Source organism: Trematomus bernacchii, unplaced genomic scaffold (genome assembly GCF_902827165.1).
Source record: "Trematomus bernacchii unplaced genomic scaffold, fTreBer1.1, whole genome shotgun sequence".
Classification (NCBI taxonomy): domain Eukaryota; kingdom Metazoa; phylum Chordata; class Actinopteri; order Perciformes; family Nototheniidae; genus Trematomus; species Trematomus bernacchii.
Genome location: NW_022987611.1, coordinates 1,700,069 through 1,719,281, shown reverse-complemented (window position 1 = coordinate 1,719,281; position 19,213 = coordinate 1,700,069). Strand labels below are relative to the sequence as shown.

At 44.4% G+C, this 19,213-nt stretch overlaps 1 protein-coding gene across 4 annotated transcripts in view; it reads left to right on the top strand.

Moving 5' to 3' along the window:
* The window catches only part of LOC117483637 (growth arrest-specific protein 7-like), an 81,346-nt gene that overhangs the window by 60,079 nt on the left and 2,054 nt on the right, over nucleotides 1-19,213 (top strand). For all 4 annotated transcript variants that reach the window (XM_034132020.1, XM_034132019.1, XM_034132017.1 and 1 more), the window contains 9 exons: nucleotides 1,829-1,882; nucleotides 6,931-7,020; nucleotides 7,593-7,708; nucleotides 7,898-7,972; nucleotides 13,010-13,088; nucleotides 15,519-15,647; nucleotides 16,031-16,154; nucleotides 18,015-18,094; nucleotides 18,855-18,953. In XM_034132020.1, coding sequence (XP_033987911.1) covers nucleotides 1,829-1,882; nucleotides 6,931-7,020; nucleotides 7,593-7,708; nucleotides 7,898-7,972; nucleotides 13,010-13,088; nucleotides 15,519-15,647; nucleotides 16,031-16,154; nucleotides 18,015-18,094; nucleotides 18,855-18,953 — 846 coding nt within the window. The remainder of the gene's footprint in view (nucleotides 1-1,828; nucleotides 1,883-6,930; nucleotides 7,021-7,592; nucleotides 7,709-7,897; nucleotides 7,973-13,009; nucleotides 13,089-15,518; nucleotides 15,648-16,030; nucleotides 16,155-18,014; nucleotides 18,095-18,854; nucleotides 18,954-19,213) is intronic.

Genomic DNA, 19,213 nt, shown 5'->3' with positions numbered 1-19,213 from the left:
ATTACCCGATTTGGCCTCAGGAGGTCATACGTTACTTTGTGTTAGACAGATAAGCGAATTGCCTTTACTAAACAGTTACTACGCAGATCTGTAAGGTTCGCTAATATAAACACACAGAAAAGTGAAAAAATCAATAATTTGTTGAAAACGAATCAGTTTTTGCCAATCAATGCAGTTCTTCAGGAAAATAGCAAGCTGGTTGCCAGACGACACACAGACGCTGTGGAGCTTGATGAAATATTTGGCTTATTAATAAGATTTATTTTAGCTCTCACAATTTCCAGGACTATTAAAATACACTGTTTAAGGGCCGCCTTTCAGAAAGCTTAGGGCCCAGGGACAGACATTTACCTTAGCATCATTCTCAGGGGGTTGACCAGCTTTTCTTCTGCTGTCTGTTTCAAGAATGTGATATTTCAAGGGTCTCTTTCTTGGGGTGTGGGCAAATAGCTCTATAGCGCCCCCTACAAAGTTGCTAACAGGCAGCCTCTCAGCAGTATTGTTAATCCAACAGGAAGTTAGTCATCTTCTGAGCTTTTGAGAACTTAGAGTTGCTTGGGCAGGGGCTCTGTCACTAATACATCCTCAGTGTCTGTCTGACCTCAGTTCCAGCTCTCCTGTGTGCTCCTTGTGTTCCGGTTCTTTGCTCCAAGAATCTCATCACATTTTCAATTTTATGTGCAGTCCTTGGCCATTTTTTACTTTTCACATGCCGCATTTGAACAAGCTCCTCCTACGGATTTCATCCAACCAACTTCCAATTTTGTCGGTACCATCATAAGACCTTGATGATCTAAAGTGTTTTAAAGCTTTATGGCGCGTTTCCACTACAGCGCGGAGCACGGTTTAAGAGAGCTGTGACGTCAGCGGCCCGTCTTTGGTTGTGTTTCCACTTGGCCTAGTACCGGCCGGCGGGTCCTAATTCACAGTTTTTCTGGCCTCATAAAATCGTGGCTCTAGGGCCAGAGACAACGAGGCTGAGTCGGGCTGAATATGCTAAACTAGAGAGAGAATCGCTGGCAAGGGGGCTACAACTACAACAAGATGGACATATTTGACCGTGATTTAATTGTAATACACGTTTCAAAATGATGCCGAAGTAACAACATACTGATACCGGTTAGTAAAAACCATGAATTAATGCTTTGACAAGTCTGCAGACAGACGGCAGGCGAAAAACCTTTTAAAATGCGTGTGTTCTAAATGGAGATTGGCTAAGCTAACGCAGTATATGCTCCGACCGTCCACACTCACAACAACGGCCTATACAGACATAAATAAAGCAGCGACTGTATTCACCATGACACAGGCAGTCTGTGGTGTGTACTTGTTTAACTTTTGTCTAGTTTCTGAACAGATATGAGGAGCTGTGAGCTGTGAGCTCTGAGTGCTAACAGCTAACGGCTGTGTTGTTTTTCTGGGGTTCTCATTGAAGATCACGTCACGGCTCCGCCTACACTGCGTTACTATAGATACTACCCCAGTTCCTAAACTGTAATGGAAATGCGCCATAAAGTGAGCCAGTCCTAACGAGGCCTAGCCATACCGAGCGAGGCCGTGTAGTGGAAACGTGCCATAAGTCTCCATCCCAAGCCCTCGCCGTGTCTTGGTGGAGAAAAAGTTTACTCAGAACACAGTAAATGACTAATAACTTATCATCTCTGTGTGTGTGTGTGTGTGTGTGTGTGTGTGTGTGTGTGTGTGTGTGTGTGTGTGTGTGTGTGTGTGTGTGTGTGTGTGTGTGTGTGTGTGTGTGTGTGTGTGTGTGTGTGTGTGTGTAGCGGTCATGTCTGACAGAGGTTTTGACAGAGTGTCCTTCTCTCTGCAGAGCCCAGGATCAACATCGGCCACCAGGAAACAGAACAAGGAAACTACAGTCACGGTGAGTGTGAACTCTGAACCCCCCCTGACCCCTCCCTGCCTCTCTACAGTAGCCCTGAAGGAACACAATTGATCCCATCAGAGAAAGGCTTCAGTATTGTTTCGGTCTTAGTTTAAAACCACAAGCTGGAGACATTTTCTAGGTTGACTAACATGGAATTCCTTGAGATTAGCATGATGATAAAGAGCAGATATTTTTCCTGCATATATTTAGCTATTTAGTCCAAGATCAGAGGCTCTTTGACACTAAGGGGGCAGTACAGGTAATTATTTTACAATTCATGGATTCAGTATTTCTTTAAATAACAGTTTGTGTCTAAATGCAGAAGATTGAACAGGGTGATTTCCATAATAAAGTGAACATGTATTACATATTGTTAAGGATCCTTACATTTGTGTTGTATCAAGCATGGTACATATGCAGTTTATATGGATTTCGGTGTCAGATTTACTTGATTTTCAGATAGAAGTAGAAAAAGCTCTGTCACTAGCAGATTTGCAAACAATCCAAAGACCTCACTTGAGAATGTTGGGAGTAGCTTTGCCCTGGTCTCCACCAGAGGAGGGGGGGGTCAGTTGAAACCACTCCAGCTGTCAATGTCTGGACCTCAGCAGTGACACATATTAATCTGTATAAACCATGGTAAGGTTGAACTCCAGTTATTGTTTCCAATCCGAATACTGGCTCTGAAGAAGTCATTAGCTGTCTGTGGTGCCACTGAAGAAGAAACATTGCATCCTTGCTGCAGGGTGTTTGCTTCCTGAGGTGAGGTGGAAGGAATTTAAAAAAAGATAAAACTCTTTTAGTTTGCCCTAGAGTCTTTGCTAAACTTGGGTCTATTTGTATCTTAATTGTAATGAAAAGATTTTTCATTTATTTTCCTTTTGAGATGTGTGGTTTCTTTCCCTTTCCATTTCAATGGTAATGCATAACTGAATTGGCAGCTGAAGAAGATTGCATTTTTAAAAACATAATCATTTTCTTTTGCTAAACTTTGAAATTATGACTTGTTACACTCTATATGAAAACTAGGTTTATTGCCATAAATGTTATGATGGATTATCAGTAATCATTTCAAAGTGACACAGAGACATTGGATGAACCTTTTGATCAGAAAACAGCAAAGGTAAGACGTATTTGCCCTTTGGCCCCGTAAAGTGAAGTTGTGTGTCGTCTTTCCTGGCTTCGCTGCTGTGAGTTTTGGTCGCACAGTGATGATACTTATACCAATGGAATCTGTGGAATCTCAACAAGTATAAAATATTGCTACTGTGAGTTATGTGCTAAGTGCGTTAGCACTCTTTCGCTTAGTGCTAATTCAGACGCTCAGCGTTAGAGTTGTGTTTTGTTTAGGTAACAATTGTTAATATCGTCAGTTAGCTGAGTTTCTTCCCGTTAAGTGGGTATGACACATTAATAGGTTGTTATTTTAGTCTTACCTTTGCTGTTTTTCTGATCAAAGGTTGTGTTCAATGGCATTAAAACGATAAAAACGCTGCTGAAGATTATTCCATAGATTAATCCAATGTGTCTGTGTCACTGAAATGATTACTGATAATCCATCAGCAATAAGCCTAGTTTTCAGTTATCAGTTTTCAGAGCGTAACATAGCTTTCGGTTTGGGCAAACTGCGTGCGCATCACCCTAACTCCTCAATGTTAACGTGTTGATGGATTTAGGTACTTCCCCTTCGATTCTAACGGTTCAAAAGAGATGTCACCACCAAAATCGACCAATGGGTTCCATAGAAATGGCAAATCCACCCAAATGACCCCAGAGGTGTTTGTTTTTTTGCTAAACCTCTCTAAAAAAGTCAAATGTCACTTGTTTTGCATCAATCTTGATACAGGGTACTTATTATATGTTATAGTTTAGATTCCTAAAGCTTTTAGTCTACTAACCCATCATTCAAGGGTGGTTTTCACTATAAGTAATGTATTTATTTGGACGGACACTATCATTTACAATTTTTTACTATGTTCAATCTGAATTGACTTTAAAATAAAAAAATGCTATATTGATTCTGACTTTTCTACATCCAACTCACAGGTTTATCATTGCTTTGAGAAAAAGCAACAAATGTACACGCGGCTTACAGCATTCGCACGCATTTTCGCAAGGAAATGCATTTTCTAGTTCAGTTCTTCCGTACGTTTTTTGGCTCTCAATAACTTCAACATACTTTCAGCTACAGAAACCATTCAAATATCAAAATATTCAGCTTTTTCAGCACATGATGGGAAACCTTCAACTCTTTAAAAATATGTTATACTTTTTGAAATATTCGGCTTTTTAAACTCTTTTTTTAACATGTAACTCAATGGGAGGAACCTTCAAATCCTCTTTTAGCTACACCGTGCGCCAAATGCTACTCCTTCCACATACTTTCAGCTACAGACTTCATTCCAACTTTAAAACGGTCACAAGACATTCAGCTATTAAACTTGTATTCATTTTTGATATTTTGTACACTAGAGATATTTAACTTAGTTTGGAGCCTGGTAAAGAGGCCTTCTTCAGAGTTTAACATTAGTGTGTATTCGAGGGCAAAGGCCGCGGCTGGGGAACTCAGGGGGCCGGGCACAAGGACGGGCAAGAAGGCGGCTACCGGACAGCTCCCGAGGACGGGCCGGACGGAGGCGGGACAGCTCCGGAGGATGGGCAGGACCCGGGGTTGGCCGGACAGGAACCGGAGCCGGCGGGACAGGCTTAGACGGGACCCTGGACGGAGCAAGGGCTGGTGTCGACGGGACAGGTGTCAGCGGGATAGTCAATGGTGTTGCCGGAACAGGTGTTCCCGACGAAACAAGGGCTGGTGTCGGCAGGACCCTCGGCGGAACAGGTGTCGGCGGGACCCCGAACAGGACAGGACATGGTGTTGGCAGGAACCCCGGCGGAACAGGTGTCGACGGGACCTCCAACAGGACAGGACACAGAGTTGGCAGGACCCCCAGCGGAACCCCCAACGAAATAGGACATGGAGTCGGCAGGACCCCCGACGAAACAGGTGTTGGCTGGACCCTCAACGGAACAGGACATGGAGTTGGCAGGACCCCCGACGAAACAGGTGTTGGAGTTGGCAGGACCCCCAGCAGAACCCCCAACGAAACAGGACATGGAGTTGGCAGGACCCCCGACGGAACAGGTGTCGGCTGGACCCCCAATGGATAAGGGACATGAGTCAGGACTTGAGTTGGCGGGACCCCCGACGGTGAAGGGACTTGAGTCGGCGGGTCCCCGAAGGAGAAGGGACTTGAGAAGGGCCTTGAGAAGGGACTTGAGTCGGCGGGACCACCGACGGAGAGGGGACTTGAGAAGGGACTTGAGTAGGCGGGACCCCCGATGAAGAAGGGACATGAGTCTGCGGGACCCCCGACGGTGAAGGGACTTGAGGCTGCCAGGGCCAGAAGTGGGGCCGGAACCATGGCTGCTGGGGCCGGAACCATGGCTGCTGGGGCCGGAACCATGGCTGCTGGGGCCGGAACTGGGGCCAGAACCATGGCTGCTGGGGCCAGAACTGGGGCTGTAACCATGGCTGTTTGGGCTCGGGCCGGTCGCTTGTGTGCTGGGGCCCTAGCCAAAAGCTTGGCTGCTGGGGCACGGGGTTTGAGGCAGGCATGCAGACTGTCTGGGGAAGTCACAAATGTCCTTAACATCTCCGGCAGTGAGCTTTTCAGCCAGGGCTTATCTGCCACTTCCCGGCGTGCTTGTGAAAGAGCGGCCTCCTGAGCCTCTTTACAAGGAGCCCTCCTCCACACTCCAAAAATGCATAAAATCTTGTACGAAAGCTCATCAAGAGCATTCTCAAAAATGACTGCTGGGTCCATACTGGTCTGACCGTACTGTCAGGTTTGGGGAAAATAGGACCCAAGTGCAGTTAAAAAAAACAAAAAGGTCAAGTAACAAAAGGCGAGCTTTATTAAAAAAAAGCCGATGACTGAAAAAACAACCAAACAACTAAACACTAACAAACTGGGGAGCACATGAAACAGGACAAACTTACAGAAGGGAACAGGCAGGTAACACAGACAAGGAAGACGAGCTGGTAACATGGGCTAGAAGAGACGAACAGGTAACATGGGCTAGAAAAACTGACAGGTATCATGGACAAGAAGCGACGACGATCCGACATGGAGCACAGGGGAAGACAAGACTAAATACATAGAAGGGTAATCACAGGACAAGACACAGCTGGGCAGGGGAGGCAGAAACACAAGGGCAACAGGTGAAGACAATCAGACACAGGAGGGCAAACACAGGAAGGAAGACCAGACACAGGGAGAACAGAATTTCAAAATAAAACCATGACATTAGAGTGGGTGACATCACCGCTAGAGGGGAGAGGAGCTTTGATCTTTGAACACACCTGTCGGCCGTTGACTAAATCCAGTGGTAATCTAAAGATGTTCAGAAACGATGCAGGAATGTGGTACAAGAATCCAAAGATGTAATAGATAAACAGTTAAAATAGTCAGCTAAAAGTGAGCTAAAATGAATGGATATTCTTTGTTGTACCTTAACAATACAACTAATGCTATTAATACTTACTCAGCGGGGGTAATGTTAGCATCGGAATGTTCTAGTTAACAATGCTTCTGCACCAACGTTCTACTCCATGAACTGTTGTTGCTCCACAGACTCTGGTTCTCTGTGCTGGCTGAGCAAACAGTAAGTGCCGCAGTTGAACTGATTTTTTAGACTGAGAGCCGGGGCCTCTGCAGTGGAAACACTCGGGCATTGAACCGGCCCTAGAACCAGCTTGGTGGAAAAGGGTTAAGGTGGTTAAAAAACGTTAAAACGGAATGGTAATTATCAGTGGGCATCTGCTTGATTCTGCTTTACATGTATTTGTTTGTGTTTTCTGTTTACTGGTAAATGTAAAGCTGAAGAATTCTGAATAAGATTCTGTTGATGTTCCCCGACCGTCCAGCTCTGATGGCTGAGTGACCCCTCCCTCTCTCCCTCCCTCTCTCTCTCCCTCCCTCTCTCTCTCCCTTATCTGTTTCTTTCCCTCTCTCTCTCTCTCGCCCTCTCCCTCTCTCTCTCAGGTTAACTGTGTGACGTTCCCGTCTCTTGCATGCATGCAGGAGCAGCAGCTGCTGAAACCAAACGAGTGGAGCTACTGTGATTTCTTCTGGGTAAGTTCTCGTCAGCACTAAGAGACTATAAATGTCTTCTGTCCCTGAACACAACATGGCTGCAGTTTTTCTCAAGAGCAAAATCAAGTCCAATATCCTAACACAAAAGTGGTCTAAGCTAAGAGTGTTGATCTTAAAAGGTCACCTTTTGGAGAAAAAACTTGAACCAAACTTGGTGAGAAACAGAAGGAAGCAGAGGAAGAAACATTTTTTTAAATGACACACCGAATTACTGAATTAGAAATAACTAGCAACCAAAGAAAGAAAACCAATCCTTTCAAAAGGAAATTCTACCAGTGTAGACGATCCTCTTGCCCAGTTGATCACCAAATGAACATCCCTGGTCTTCCTTCAAAGTCTGAGATATTGGGTCCCACTATTTGTCCTTGTTGATGTTGCAAATGGAGCTGCTGTGATGCAAGAAAGAATCAGACTTGACTTATGTGTTAAAGCTTAATCAATGCATTACTTTTTTTTCTCTAGGTTCATTGGCTCTGGGTGTATTGTTCTTGTCTTTGCTGCTGTTGCCTGTTTAATGTGTTTCTTGTGTGGTTGATGTGTTTATCTGTTAGGCTGATAAGAAGGATCCCCAGGGCACCAGCTGCCTCACAGGGTTTGAGGTGTTGCTGCAAAAACAGCTGAAGGGGAAACAAATCCAGAAAGAGATGGCAGAGTTTATAAGAGAAAGGTATCAGTCTTTTCTTCCACATGTCATGCTCAGGTTACCATGACAACCATACAGTTGTCATTAAAAACAAACAAGTTCCCCTTTTCTTGTGCTCATGTACACCACTGTGTTGCTAACACAGGAAGGCACATGAATGAAGCAGATTGCGTAAAGGCTGTGTGGTACTGAAACTCTTGACTTCCCTCTCAGGATAAAGATAGAAGAGGATTATGCCAAGAGTCTCTCCAAGCTCTCCCAGATGCCTCTAGCAAGCCAGGAAGAAGGGTGAGTGACGGAGACAGACACACTCCTTTCAACATTCAAGGCTTCATTGTCATGTGCACAGCAGCTACACTGTAGAAATGGCAATGAACATCTAAAGTCCCAGGCTCCTCCAACACTGAAGAATAGTTGTATAGTAAATAAAACAAATAAGAAAATAAAGATAGTGCAAGAAGAAACAGAGTAGAACAACATATATGTTTTGCGAGACCAATGTCTATGCAGATGAAGTAAACTATATACATGTCAGGAAATAAAGAAATACAATAAGCTAAATAATGCAGATTATGATTCATCATGGCACAGCCTGCTTGGAAAATAACAACATGTTTAACATCCTCTTTTGAGTCAGTATGAGGCTGGTCTAACAAAAGGCCCATTCCAGCCCTCTAGCAGGCAATGCATGGATAAAGAGAAACCGGATCAGTGTGTGAGGCGAGGCCCGTTCATTAACAAACATTTTCTCAGTGGTGCATGAAGCCAAAATGGCCTTCCTCTTTAGGAAATAAATACCTGGCTCTGATAGGACGTGATCACTTGTGTTTGGTAATGTATTAAAGAAAAGCAGACATGCAGTTTCGTGTTGGGGTTTGTACAAAAAAGGGGATGAAAAGTGTGAGAGCAGAGGGGGGCTATTACGTTGAGCCAAGTCATTGTTCAATCAATCAATCAATGTTTATTTATATAGCCCAATATCACAAATGTTACATTTGTCTCAGTGGACTTCACAGTTTGTACAGAATATCAGTATGACAATACGACACCCTCTGTCCTTAGACCCTCACATCGTACAAGGAAACACTTCCAGAGAAAAACCCACAGTTTAAAGGAACATGGGAGAAACCTCAGGGAGAGCAACAGAGGAGGGATCCCTCTCCCAGGACGGACAGACGTGCAATAGATGCCGTGTGTAAATCAAAGAGATAATACATTTACAGCGTAGGTAGACCGAATGTTTGGAAATGCATGTGTCTATAATAAGAAGATGAATCCACGAGGATGTCCACAATCCTGTGGGAGCCATCAGGGAAGCAGTATGATGAGAGTCAGGCATGACCACAGTGATAGGTTCAGCCACGACTCGAAGTCCACGACTCAGGATGCAGGACTCAGGATCCAAGACTCAGGATCCAGGACCACAGCAACAGGATCAGCCACGACTCAGGATGCAGGACTCAGGATCCAAGACTCAGGATCCAGGACCACAGCAACAGGATCAGCCAGGACTCAGGATCCAGGACTCAGGATGCAGGATCCAGGGCTCAGGATGCAGGATCCAGGATCCAGGACTCAGGATCCAGGACTCAGGATTCACGACTCAGTATCCAGGACTCAGGATCCAGGACTCAGGATTCACGACTCAGTATCCAGGACTCAGGATCCAGGACTCAGGATGCAGGACTCAGTATCCAGGACTCAGGATCCAGGACTCAGGACCACAGCAACAGGATCAGCCACGACTCAGGATCCAGGACTCAGGATGCAGGATCCAGGGCTCAGGATGCAGGACTCAGGATCCAGGACTCAGGATTCACGACTCAGTATCCAGGACTCAGGATCCAGGACTCAGGATTCACGACTCAGTATCCAGGACTCAGGATCCAGGACTCAGGATGCAGGACTCAGTATCCAGGACTCAGGATCCAGGACTCAGGACCACAGCAACAGGATCAGCCACGACTCAGGATCCAGGACTCAGGATGCAGGATCCAGGGCTCAGGATGCAGGACTCAGGATCCAGGACTCAGGATTCACGACTCAGTATCCAGGACTTAGGATCCAGCACTCAGGATTCACGACTCAGTATCCAGGACTCAGGATCCAGGACTCAGGACCACAGCAACAGGATCAGCCACGACTCAGGATCCAGGACTCAGGATGCAGGATCCAGGGCTCAGGATGCAGGACTCAGGATCCAGGACTCAGGATTCACGACTCAGTATCCAGGACTTAGGATCCAGGACTCAGGATTCACGACTCAGTATCCAGGACTCAGTATCCAGGACTCAGGATGCAGGACTCAGTATCCAGGACTCAGGATCCAGGACTCAGGACCACAGCAACAGGATCAGCCACGACTCAGGATCCAGGACTCAGGATGCAGGATCCAGGGCTCAGGATGCAGGACTCAGGATCCAGGACTCAGGATCCAGGACTCAGGATCCAGGACTCAGTATCCAGGACTCAGGATCCAGGACTCAGGATGCAGGACTCAGTATCCAGGACTCAGGATCCAGGACTCAGGACCACAGCAACAGGATCAGCAACGACTCAGGATCCCGGCATAGACAGACACCAAAAATAAATTTGGGGGAAGCTGGGTTATTGGGAACATGAGAGTACACAGGTACAGACAAAGAGAAGGAAGAAGTAAGGTGTCCCCCGACAGTCTAAGCCTACGCAGCTAAACTAGGGTCTGAATCTAATCAGCCCTAACTATAAGCTTTATCAAAAAGGAAGGTCTTAAGTGCAAACGGATAGGGTGTCTGCCGCCCGAACACAAACTGGAAGCTGATTCCACAAATGTGGAGCTTGATAAGAAAAGGCTCTGTTTGATTGATTCTCGGAGTCTGTGCATATTTTACCCGTCCCAGGATTTAGAACAACAAACAAGTCACACACGTTTGCATGTAGAATGTTTTGCTTTATTTACTCTTTTAGCATGTATCTTTGTCTCAAAATCATTTTAATTTGTTATCTTTACGGTGTCCGAAAACACTTACATAGCAAGAGAAATGCGCTGCGCTTTAAAAAAAAAAGAAAGAAGAAGCATCATCAACCAGACAATACAGGCAGTCTTTAAAAAACATTTGCCAACTTGACCAAACATGCGGAGTGTTTACACAAAGCGCTGCACAAACAAAACGCTGCAATACAAAGCACAGCAAATAAACACAGGAACCAGGACACTGCAACCCTGAGCCTCCTTCAGTCCGAGAAGTACATGCCGAGTTGGTCAGAAGCATAAGTTGAGTCCTTAGCAATTATAGTATTCACAGATAAGTCATTTTTGAGTTCTGAGCCGTCCAATGGAATACCACCCTCTGTTGATATTTGGACACCTTTGACCCAGTTTATCCGTTGGTACTGCCCTCACTGAGCACAGGCCTGCGACCTTGGGCTGCTCTCAGTGTTTTGTCCCAGAACCAGCATGTATTTAGCTGAACCAGCTAAATACATGGGGCTGGAGTAGAGATCTTCAGAATTGGTCGGGCAACTGCTGTTTCAACATGTCTTATCAGTTCTCCGGCCGTAACTCATAATAAACCATCAGTGTTTGCCTTCAAGCTCCAGCTCTCCCGTGTCTCTCTGAGTTTCGTCTCCATTGCTTCAGAAGTTTCCACCACACCCTCCATGATGTTCTCTGGAACATGGCTTTCTGGCTTCCAAAGAAAGCTGGGCCCTTCAGTTCACCTGCTGCCAGCCAGCAAGTCATCGACTTTCAATCCTCTGGACGCATTGTCTGCAGTTGACCATAATGAACCATCCCAGAATGGTCCTGCTTGAATTTCCACACCTGTTTTATCACCTCCCATGGTCCCAATTACTTGGGAGCATTGGTTCCAATCAACAGGTGCACAGTTACTTCAATGCTTGGGATGCGTACCTTTGACAGGTGTGGCCATTCAGCCAGAGCTTACTGTGTCACTATGTCATCAGCCGTCACTGGCAACATCTGGCAGCAGATAGAAACCACTGCTGTCAAGGCCAGCAACCTCCAAACCAGTCAATGAGTAAGCCGTCTCAACTGTTCCTTGCTTCAATTTGCGTAGCAGTAATTATTTTACCTGCAGCATTCAGGCTCTTCTTAAAATGTTTAGAGCAGAACTGATATGTTTGCTTGTATGTGACCTTCACAGGAATGATGAGTGGAGCACACTGTGTGTTCACATGTTGTGACTGCAGTTGGCTGGTCATTGCATGGTTCCCTCTGCAACTCCAGAGCTGCTTGCTTCTTCATGTGGAGTACAGGGGGAGTTTGACCACAGACTTTGCATGTCAAGCTCCTCTGGCAATCACGATTCATGTGACCAAAAAAACCTCCCTTTTACCAAAGAAGTGATTTTTGCTTTGGACTCCTTCCATTTAGCTCTTTACACACTTTTGTTTTCCCGCCTGTTTGACTGTATGAGTGTGTTCACCTGCTGCCCTCTTGTCTTTGTGATTAGTTGTGTGTGGACAGACCTGTCTCCCCTTGTGTTCTTTGTCAGTTCTTCCTTTTGTTCCTGTCCAGCCCTAATGGACAGGAACAAATTGTATTTCGTCCCTGCCAGATTCCCAGTGCATCCAAATAGGTACTAGTTCTGAGCTATTACTCTCATTACATATGTGTGCAATTTAGATATGAGTATTTTATTATCTATGATATCAACATAACTTCATAGACACGATTAGCTTACAAACTTTAATGTCTGAAAAAGAAAGAGGGCAATGTCTATGTTGCAAATTAGAACACTTAGTACACTATCAAGGGCACCACGGCAGGCCCAGGAGGTGAACTGGGACCTCTCCAAGTAGCAGTCCACACTCCATGTTTAGGTCTGTTCGGGGACTTGAACCAGCGACCCTACGGCTCACAGTCCAAGCCCCTACTGACTGAGCCACTGCTGACTCAGGTTTCTATAAATGTTGTTCATTTTGGATTGGAAGAATGAGCAGGAGTTGCATTGTGCGGTTGTGAAGGTTGAGGTGGCGTTGTCACAGGGTTTAAGGAGTGTGTCTTATAACATACCCTCCAATGTTCTTACCTCAGACCGTACGGTTATTACAGACTTTTAAACCAACCACTCACTCTTGTCTCGTTCACGTACCGACGGCAGAGCTCAGCATCGTCTTATCGTCTGTTGGACTGGCTGTGCTCTCGATTTTTGCAGTGTGTGTGTGTGTGTGTGTGTGTGTGTGTGTGTGTGTGTGTGTGTGTGTGTGTGTGTGTGTGTGTGTGTGTGTGTGTGTGTGTGTGTGTGTGTGTGTGTGTGTGTGTGTGTGTGTGGTCCTTTTTTATGAATTCAAATCAACACACTGCCTCCTGTCTGCTCTCAGGACTGTGGGAGAGTGTTGGGCCCAGTTAAAGAAGAGTCTGGAAGACGAAGCTGAGGTTCACTTGAAGTTCTCCTCAAAGGTAATCCAGCATGGGTTTGTCTTAGGGGTTGAGAGAGGGAAGAGCACAGATGTTGGCCAGGATGCAGCTGGTCTGATACAGGAAATGGAGCCGGTGATGTGATCCTCCAGAGATGCACAGATGTGCTGGAGAACAAGGAATGGGGTGGAAATATACTTTGATTGTTTCCAATGAAAACAATATAATGAATACACACAGTACAGGTGCACACAGAGAGGTGCTAGAGCCTGCCAGTTTACAAACCTCGGCTCAGGAGGTGAACTGGCACCTCCATTTTATTTGGGTCCGATTGTGCGACCAATCGGTTCCAAGGCCAAGTTCCCTTAACCCATTTGCACTCAGTTCTACTGTAAGTTGGATACATATGAAGTAAGTTAAACAATTAATAGATAAAGTTGTGGTTGTTGTTTGGTTCCAAAAATCCCCAAAAATGTTTTGACAAAACTAAATCATTGTGAGATTGTCATGACATAATGTTGAAAGCTGGAAATAATTGAATATTTGAATGGATATGTAAATCCAGTATGTGGGGGATGGGTGATTTCAGCTGTGTTTTATACATCATCATACATCTTGTCTCCCATCGAAGCGGAGGCTTTTCCTAAAGGCCCAGACACACCAGGCCGATATTGGCCGTCTTCGGTTGTCTGGCGACAACGCGTTCCTTGTCGCCCAAAGTCAATTTGGTGTGTCCCGAACCGTCGGCCGTGACACGCCTTATTTGGCCTTTCACGGTCGACAAATGGCCGATTCAACATGTTGAATCGGCCATTTGTCGGACACAAGCTATCGGGCCAAGAAACCACTCTGATCAGCTGTTCAGCTAGCAAATGAGAAGCGAAACGGAAGTGAGGGACGTAAACAAACGATTTAAAGCACAGGACAGCAGCTAAACACCAGCAGGTGATACTTAAAGACATCAAACATAGCCCTTAAATGTCCTCTCTTACCTCCCACACATAGCAGGGACATCTCTGATATCGGCGGGAGCGTCCCCGGCTGTCCTCTGCTGAGACCTCCGTGATTTGTTTGGTCAAGTCCGGTTTTTCATCTCATGGGTTTATTTGTCAGTATAAAGTTGCAGGATTAGTCTCAAGTACCTCAACATTGTCCTTAAGTACAGTGTCTAAGTAAATGAGATACTGTCTACTGCTGTTCATTTACCTATTGTGAGTCGCCTCGGATAAAAGCATCACATGGAAATGTAAATTTAGCAAGAAGTGGCCATTATTACATTACATACATTACTACATTGCTGACTCAATAAACTACACACCCGCCAGAACACTGCGATCATCAGATGCAGGTCTATTAACTGTGATGTTATAGTATGTCTGCACTTTATGTGCTCATTTCATCATTCATGTATTTTTATATTCTAAAACATGTTTTCGATGGACGAGAGTGAAAATGGAACGCACACGCTATTTGTTGTTTGTTTATATCAGTCTGTTCTTCTTCTCTGTCTTCCGGTTGTTGCCTATTTTGAATGACGAATACACACTACCGCCACCTGCTGGTAAGGAGAGTTATTGCCACTCACGCATGCGCAGTTCATACGTGCTCGGCTGAAGTCTTTGCGGTGTGTTCCAGTGCGACACATGGCCAAGACGCAGGAGAACTCGCCGATGCAACAGTCGATGTCGGTGTCGGCGAGTTCTCTGGTGACTGGCTGGTGTGTCAGGGCCTTAAGAGTTAAAAACCATGTGCTGTTCATCTCTGGGCTACTTTATTTCAGCCCCAGTTTGAATTTATCAGATGGGCAAGCTCATACTGACAGGGGAGGGGACACTCAACCCAGGGGCTGATGGGAAGAGCGTAGGGTCTCCAGAGAAGGGCATGGAGTCATTTAGATAACTGGATATTTTGTTCCAAGAAGCCATCACATTTTTTCAAATGGTAGTTACTCTCTACATACAAATGTGAAGAATAGTTTTCAGTTCAATTGTATTGGACCTACAGTATGGCTCAAAGTGGACTACTTGGGGGTTTACAGACATTTTTGACAAGTGTACAATGTCTGGTGACTTGCAATTCCAACTATAGCCTCTACTTTTAAATGGCCAATAATAATAGCTTTAAACCCTTCAGTGACACTATCTTTGCTCCCAGAAGGTAAAGGTTTGTTGTTAGTTTCTTTTTACCTCCTTTCTACTCAGGATAAAACATTATGCCAATGGTATTTTTTTTTTAAATGTGTGTACATTTCCCAAAACAGTATTTATTTTTGTAGTTTACGTAACTTTAGAAACAAAGGCTTCAAAGTCACATTCACACTAGCTTTTATTCTCAGCAAGGGAGACTTCATATTTGATTCCTGTGTTTTTACATTGGCTCAAATACCTGAGGTCCTCAGGAGGATGCTCTCTGGTTATTACACCATTTATTATGATCTGCTTTTGAGTTATTGGTTGTTTGTGTTTCGTCCAGCTGCAGAGTGAGGTGGAGAAGCCTCTTCTGACATTCAGGGAGAACTTTAAGAAGGACATGAAGAGGTACGAACATCACATCGCTGACCTCCGGAAGCAGCTAGGTGGCCGCCATGCATCGGTGGAGAAGGTAACCAGGAACAAGAACAGAGCTCCGCAGCATGAGGGAAACACAGCTCTGACAATCACCCTGATGCAGATTAAGATTCCCTATATTTGCCTTTCGCGATGGGCTGTTTCCCATCCCTGGAATATGTATAAAGAAAAGCAATCTGGGATGACAGTTTATTTCTGATTGACTTATTTCATGGACAATTGAGCATTTAAAGCAGGACAGGCAAAAATGTTCTGGTCATGTTGGTTGGATGATGGAAGAAAAGTAATGACACATGATGATTATGTGAAAGTGCCGCTCCCTGAACCTTCTTGCTGCACTCCATTATTCAGGTTGAAATGATTTGTATAGCAGTGAGATGTGAGCCCGTCACTCACTCCTGCGTCTTCTCTCCGCAGGCGCGTAAGGCTCTGGCTGACAGACAGAAAGATCTGGAGCTGAAGACTCAGCAGCTGGAAATCAAACTCAGCAACAAGATTGAAGAGGACATCAAGAAAGCCCGCAGGAAATCCACACAAGCAGGTCAAAGACAGGGTCAAAGGTCACAGCACTGCCTCGCTAGCTCTCATTTATCTTTGGGCGTAAAAAATATATATATTGTGAGATACTGATATTGATCATACACCGCTTATAAAGTTTCCAGAAATGAATTTATTCATCATATAAACCGCTTCTAATTTCTATTTAAAAAATGTTGAAGCTTATAATGTTTTTTCCCCATTCAGGGAAAGGCAAAAACATGTGAACTGTAAATATAACTGCAGGTTTACATCCCCTGCCTGACGAACAAAAAGCTCTGTAAATCAAACATGGGCATATATACAGCTGCACAATGTATGCCAATATGCCAATTACCAAGATTAGTTTTGAACATTGTATATGGCAGGCCTGTGTCTGATCAATATGTTAAATTGTGGCTCAGTTGTTACAGGCGCAGTCAGTAGTGTCCATAGTGTGTATTTTGGTCAGACTTATTCTGCTAATTACTGAAGTTAATTTCCTTTAAAACTGCATATAAGACTTACATGTTAAAGAAGAGCTACACAAATATAAATGTTACTTTTGTTAGCAATAAAACAATACCTGTTTAATTCAATGTATCTTGAGCTGGCTAACAGCTCTCATTTAAAACATGTCTGAGAACATGAGGACACAGTATGAAGCCGCTTATGGAAGACCTCCTCTAGGTTTCATATCAAACCTCATTCTATAGTTAGAGGTTCTCAAGGGTTTAGGCACAGACTCAGGCTCGCTGCTCTCTTAAGGTTACTTACACATCAAAAAGCATTGTACAATGTGTGGATTAGAATAACAAGCATCCTATCATATGCTTCAAACAGGAGATATTTATACATTGTCTTTTTTATTTACTTTGCATTTATAAAAACCTTATTCTGAAGCTTAGTCCTGAAGAGCTATTTTTGTAAAACATGCTGCAGAGGCTGTTGATGTGCTAGAACACACTTACCTCAAAAAGGTGAGACTATACTTTGAGGAACACTTCTCTAAACGTGCGTGAGATATTTAGCAATCACACATTCTAACAGAAAATGTAATTAAATTGAATATAAAGTTGCAGAAATGTCAGCAGAACAGAGGGATCAGCATCATTCCCTCCCTGATAAGGGTCAGAGGGATCAGCATCATTCCCTCCCTGATAAGGGTCAGAGGGATCAGCATCATTCCCTCCCTGATAAGGGTCAGAGGGATCAGCATCATTCCCTCCCTGATAAGGGTCAGAGGGATCAGTATCATTCCCTCCCTGATAAGGGTCAGAGGGATCAGCATCATTCCCTCCCTGATATGGGTCAGAGGGATCAGTATCATTCCCTCCCTGATAAGGGTCAGAGGGATCAGTATCATTCCCTCCCTGATAAGGGTCAGAGGGATCAGCATCATTCCCTCCCTGATAAGGGTCAGAGGGATCAGTATCATTCCCTCCCTGATAAGGGTCAGAGGGATCAGCATCATTCCCTCCCTGATAAGGGTCAGAGGGATCAGCATCATTCCCTCCCTGATAAGGGTCAGAGGGATCAGTATCATTCCCTCCCTGATAAGGGTCAGAGGGATCAGCATCATTCCCTCCCTGATAAGGGTCTTGTTGTCAGCAGGATGTAAGCAGAGAACCTATTGAAAGGAGAGAAACACTTTCCTTTTATTATTGCTTATGATATCATATAGAATCTATTAGAAAACCAGGTTGTGTGCACTGTTCAGGCTCAGCTGAGTGACGTAGTCTCATCAGCTGTTGGGCAGTAGCACCACCTAGTGGTAGAATAGAGCACCTTGTATTTGAATGTGCTGAACACAGTTTGTACTTATCAGGTCTCATGTAATACATGTGTGTCCTTTTAAGACTTGTTGTTGTATTCTCTCCAACAGGAGACGATCTGATGCGCTGTGTGGACCTTTATAACCAATCACAGTCCAGATGGTTTGAGGAGACGGTCACCACCAGTCTGGTAAAACATCCTGTTAATGTGTGTGTAGTTTGGTGTGAGAGAAAGCTGTTCTACGCGGCTGCTTTTCCCTTTGGATGTTCTTCAGAATCATAGTTAGCAACATCTGACAATATCAGTAGCTTTAGTTCATTCTCCCAAAGTTTGAGTCTGCAAAGTCATAACATAAATGAATAAACTGACTTACTGAATGAAGCCTTTTCACTTTGTGTGCTAAACACAATTCGTTCTGCCTTTTAATGGAAGGTCCAGAGCATAGCAAAATAAACATATAAGATACAAAGAAACTACAAGTCATGTTAAATAATACAAACAAATTATCTGAATGAAATACAAAAATAAGTAATATGTCTTGTATTTTGTAAATTACACAAATGTTTATTTATAAGAACTTGTATTCTACATAGACATATCCATTTCCATGTACACAACCACTTACAATATACAGTATATATATACACTTTTAGTCCATGTGTAATGTCTATAAATGATCAGGTCATATACACTTTGAGAATGCAGCTACAAAAGGATGTTTGTAAGACGTGTGAAGAAGAAATGGGACAAAGGTTCTGGTTAAAGCATCAGGGCTCCCTAAGACACTGTACATGTACTATGGAGACTGGATTGTGAACGGGTCATTTGATGTCCAGGTGAGTCATAGGTTTGATCGACCCTAACATAACCTCTTTTGATCAAATGTGTGACAAGTGTACTGTTTGGTGAGTAACAGTGCCTGTTTGCCCCCCCCCCCCCCCCCCCCCAGGAGCTGGAACGGCTGGAGGTGGAGCGTGTGGAGATGATCCGACACCATCTGTGTCAGTACACCACCCTCCGACACGAGACAGACATGTTCAACCAAAGTGTAAGTCCAACTCACACTCAGCATTACAGGCGTTCACTTTGAGAGGAAGCACGTCTACCGTTAGAGTCAGAGTACCATGAGGGACCAGCAGGCCAAAGCTACTGTGGAAAGGCACTGCTGTCAAGTCAAAAGACATTTTGATGAATCACTTTTATTTTCATAACTTGGCCTAACTTAAATTGGTCAGGGTAAAGTGAAATCCAGACTTTATTGATTCCCTGAGGTGGCAAGAACAGATAAAGAGGTCATGAATAAATAAA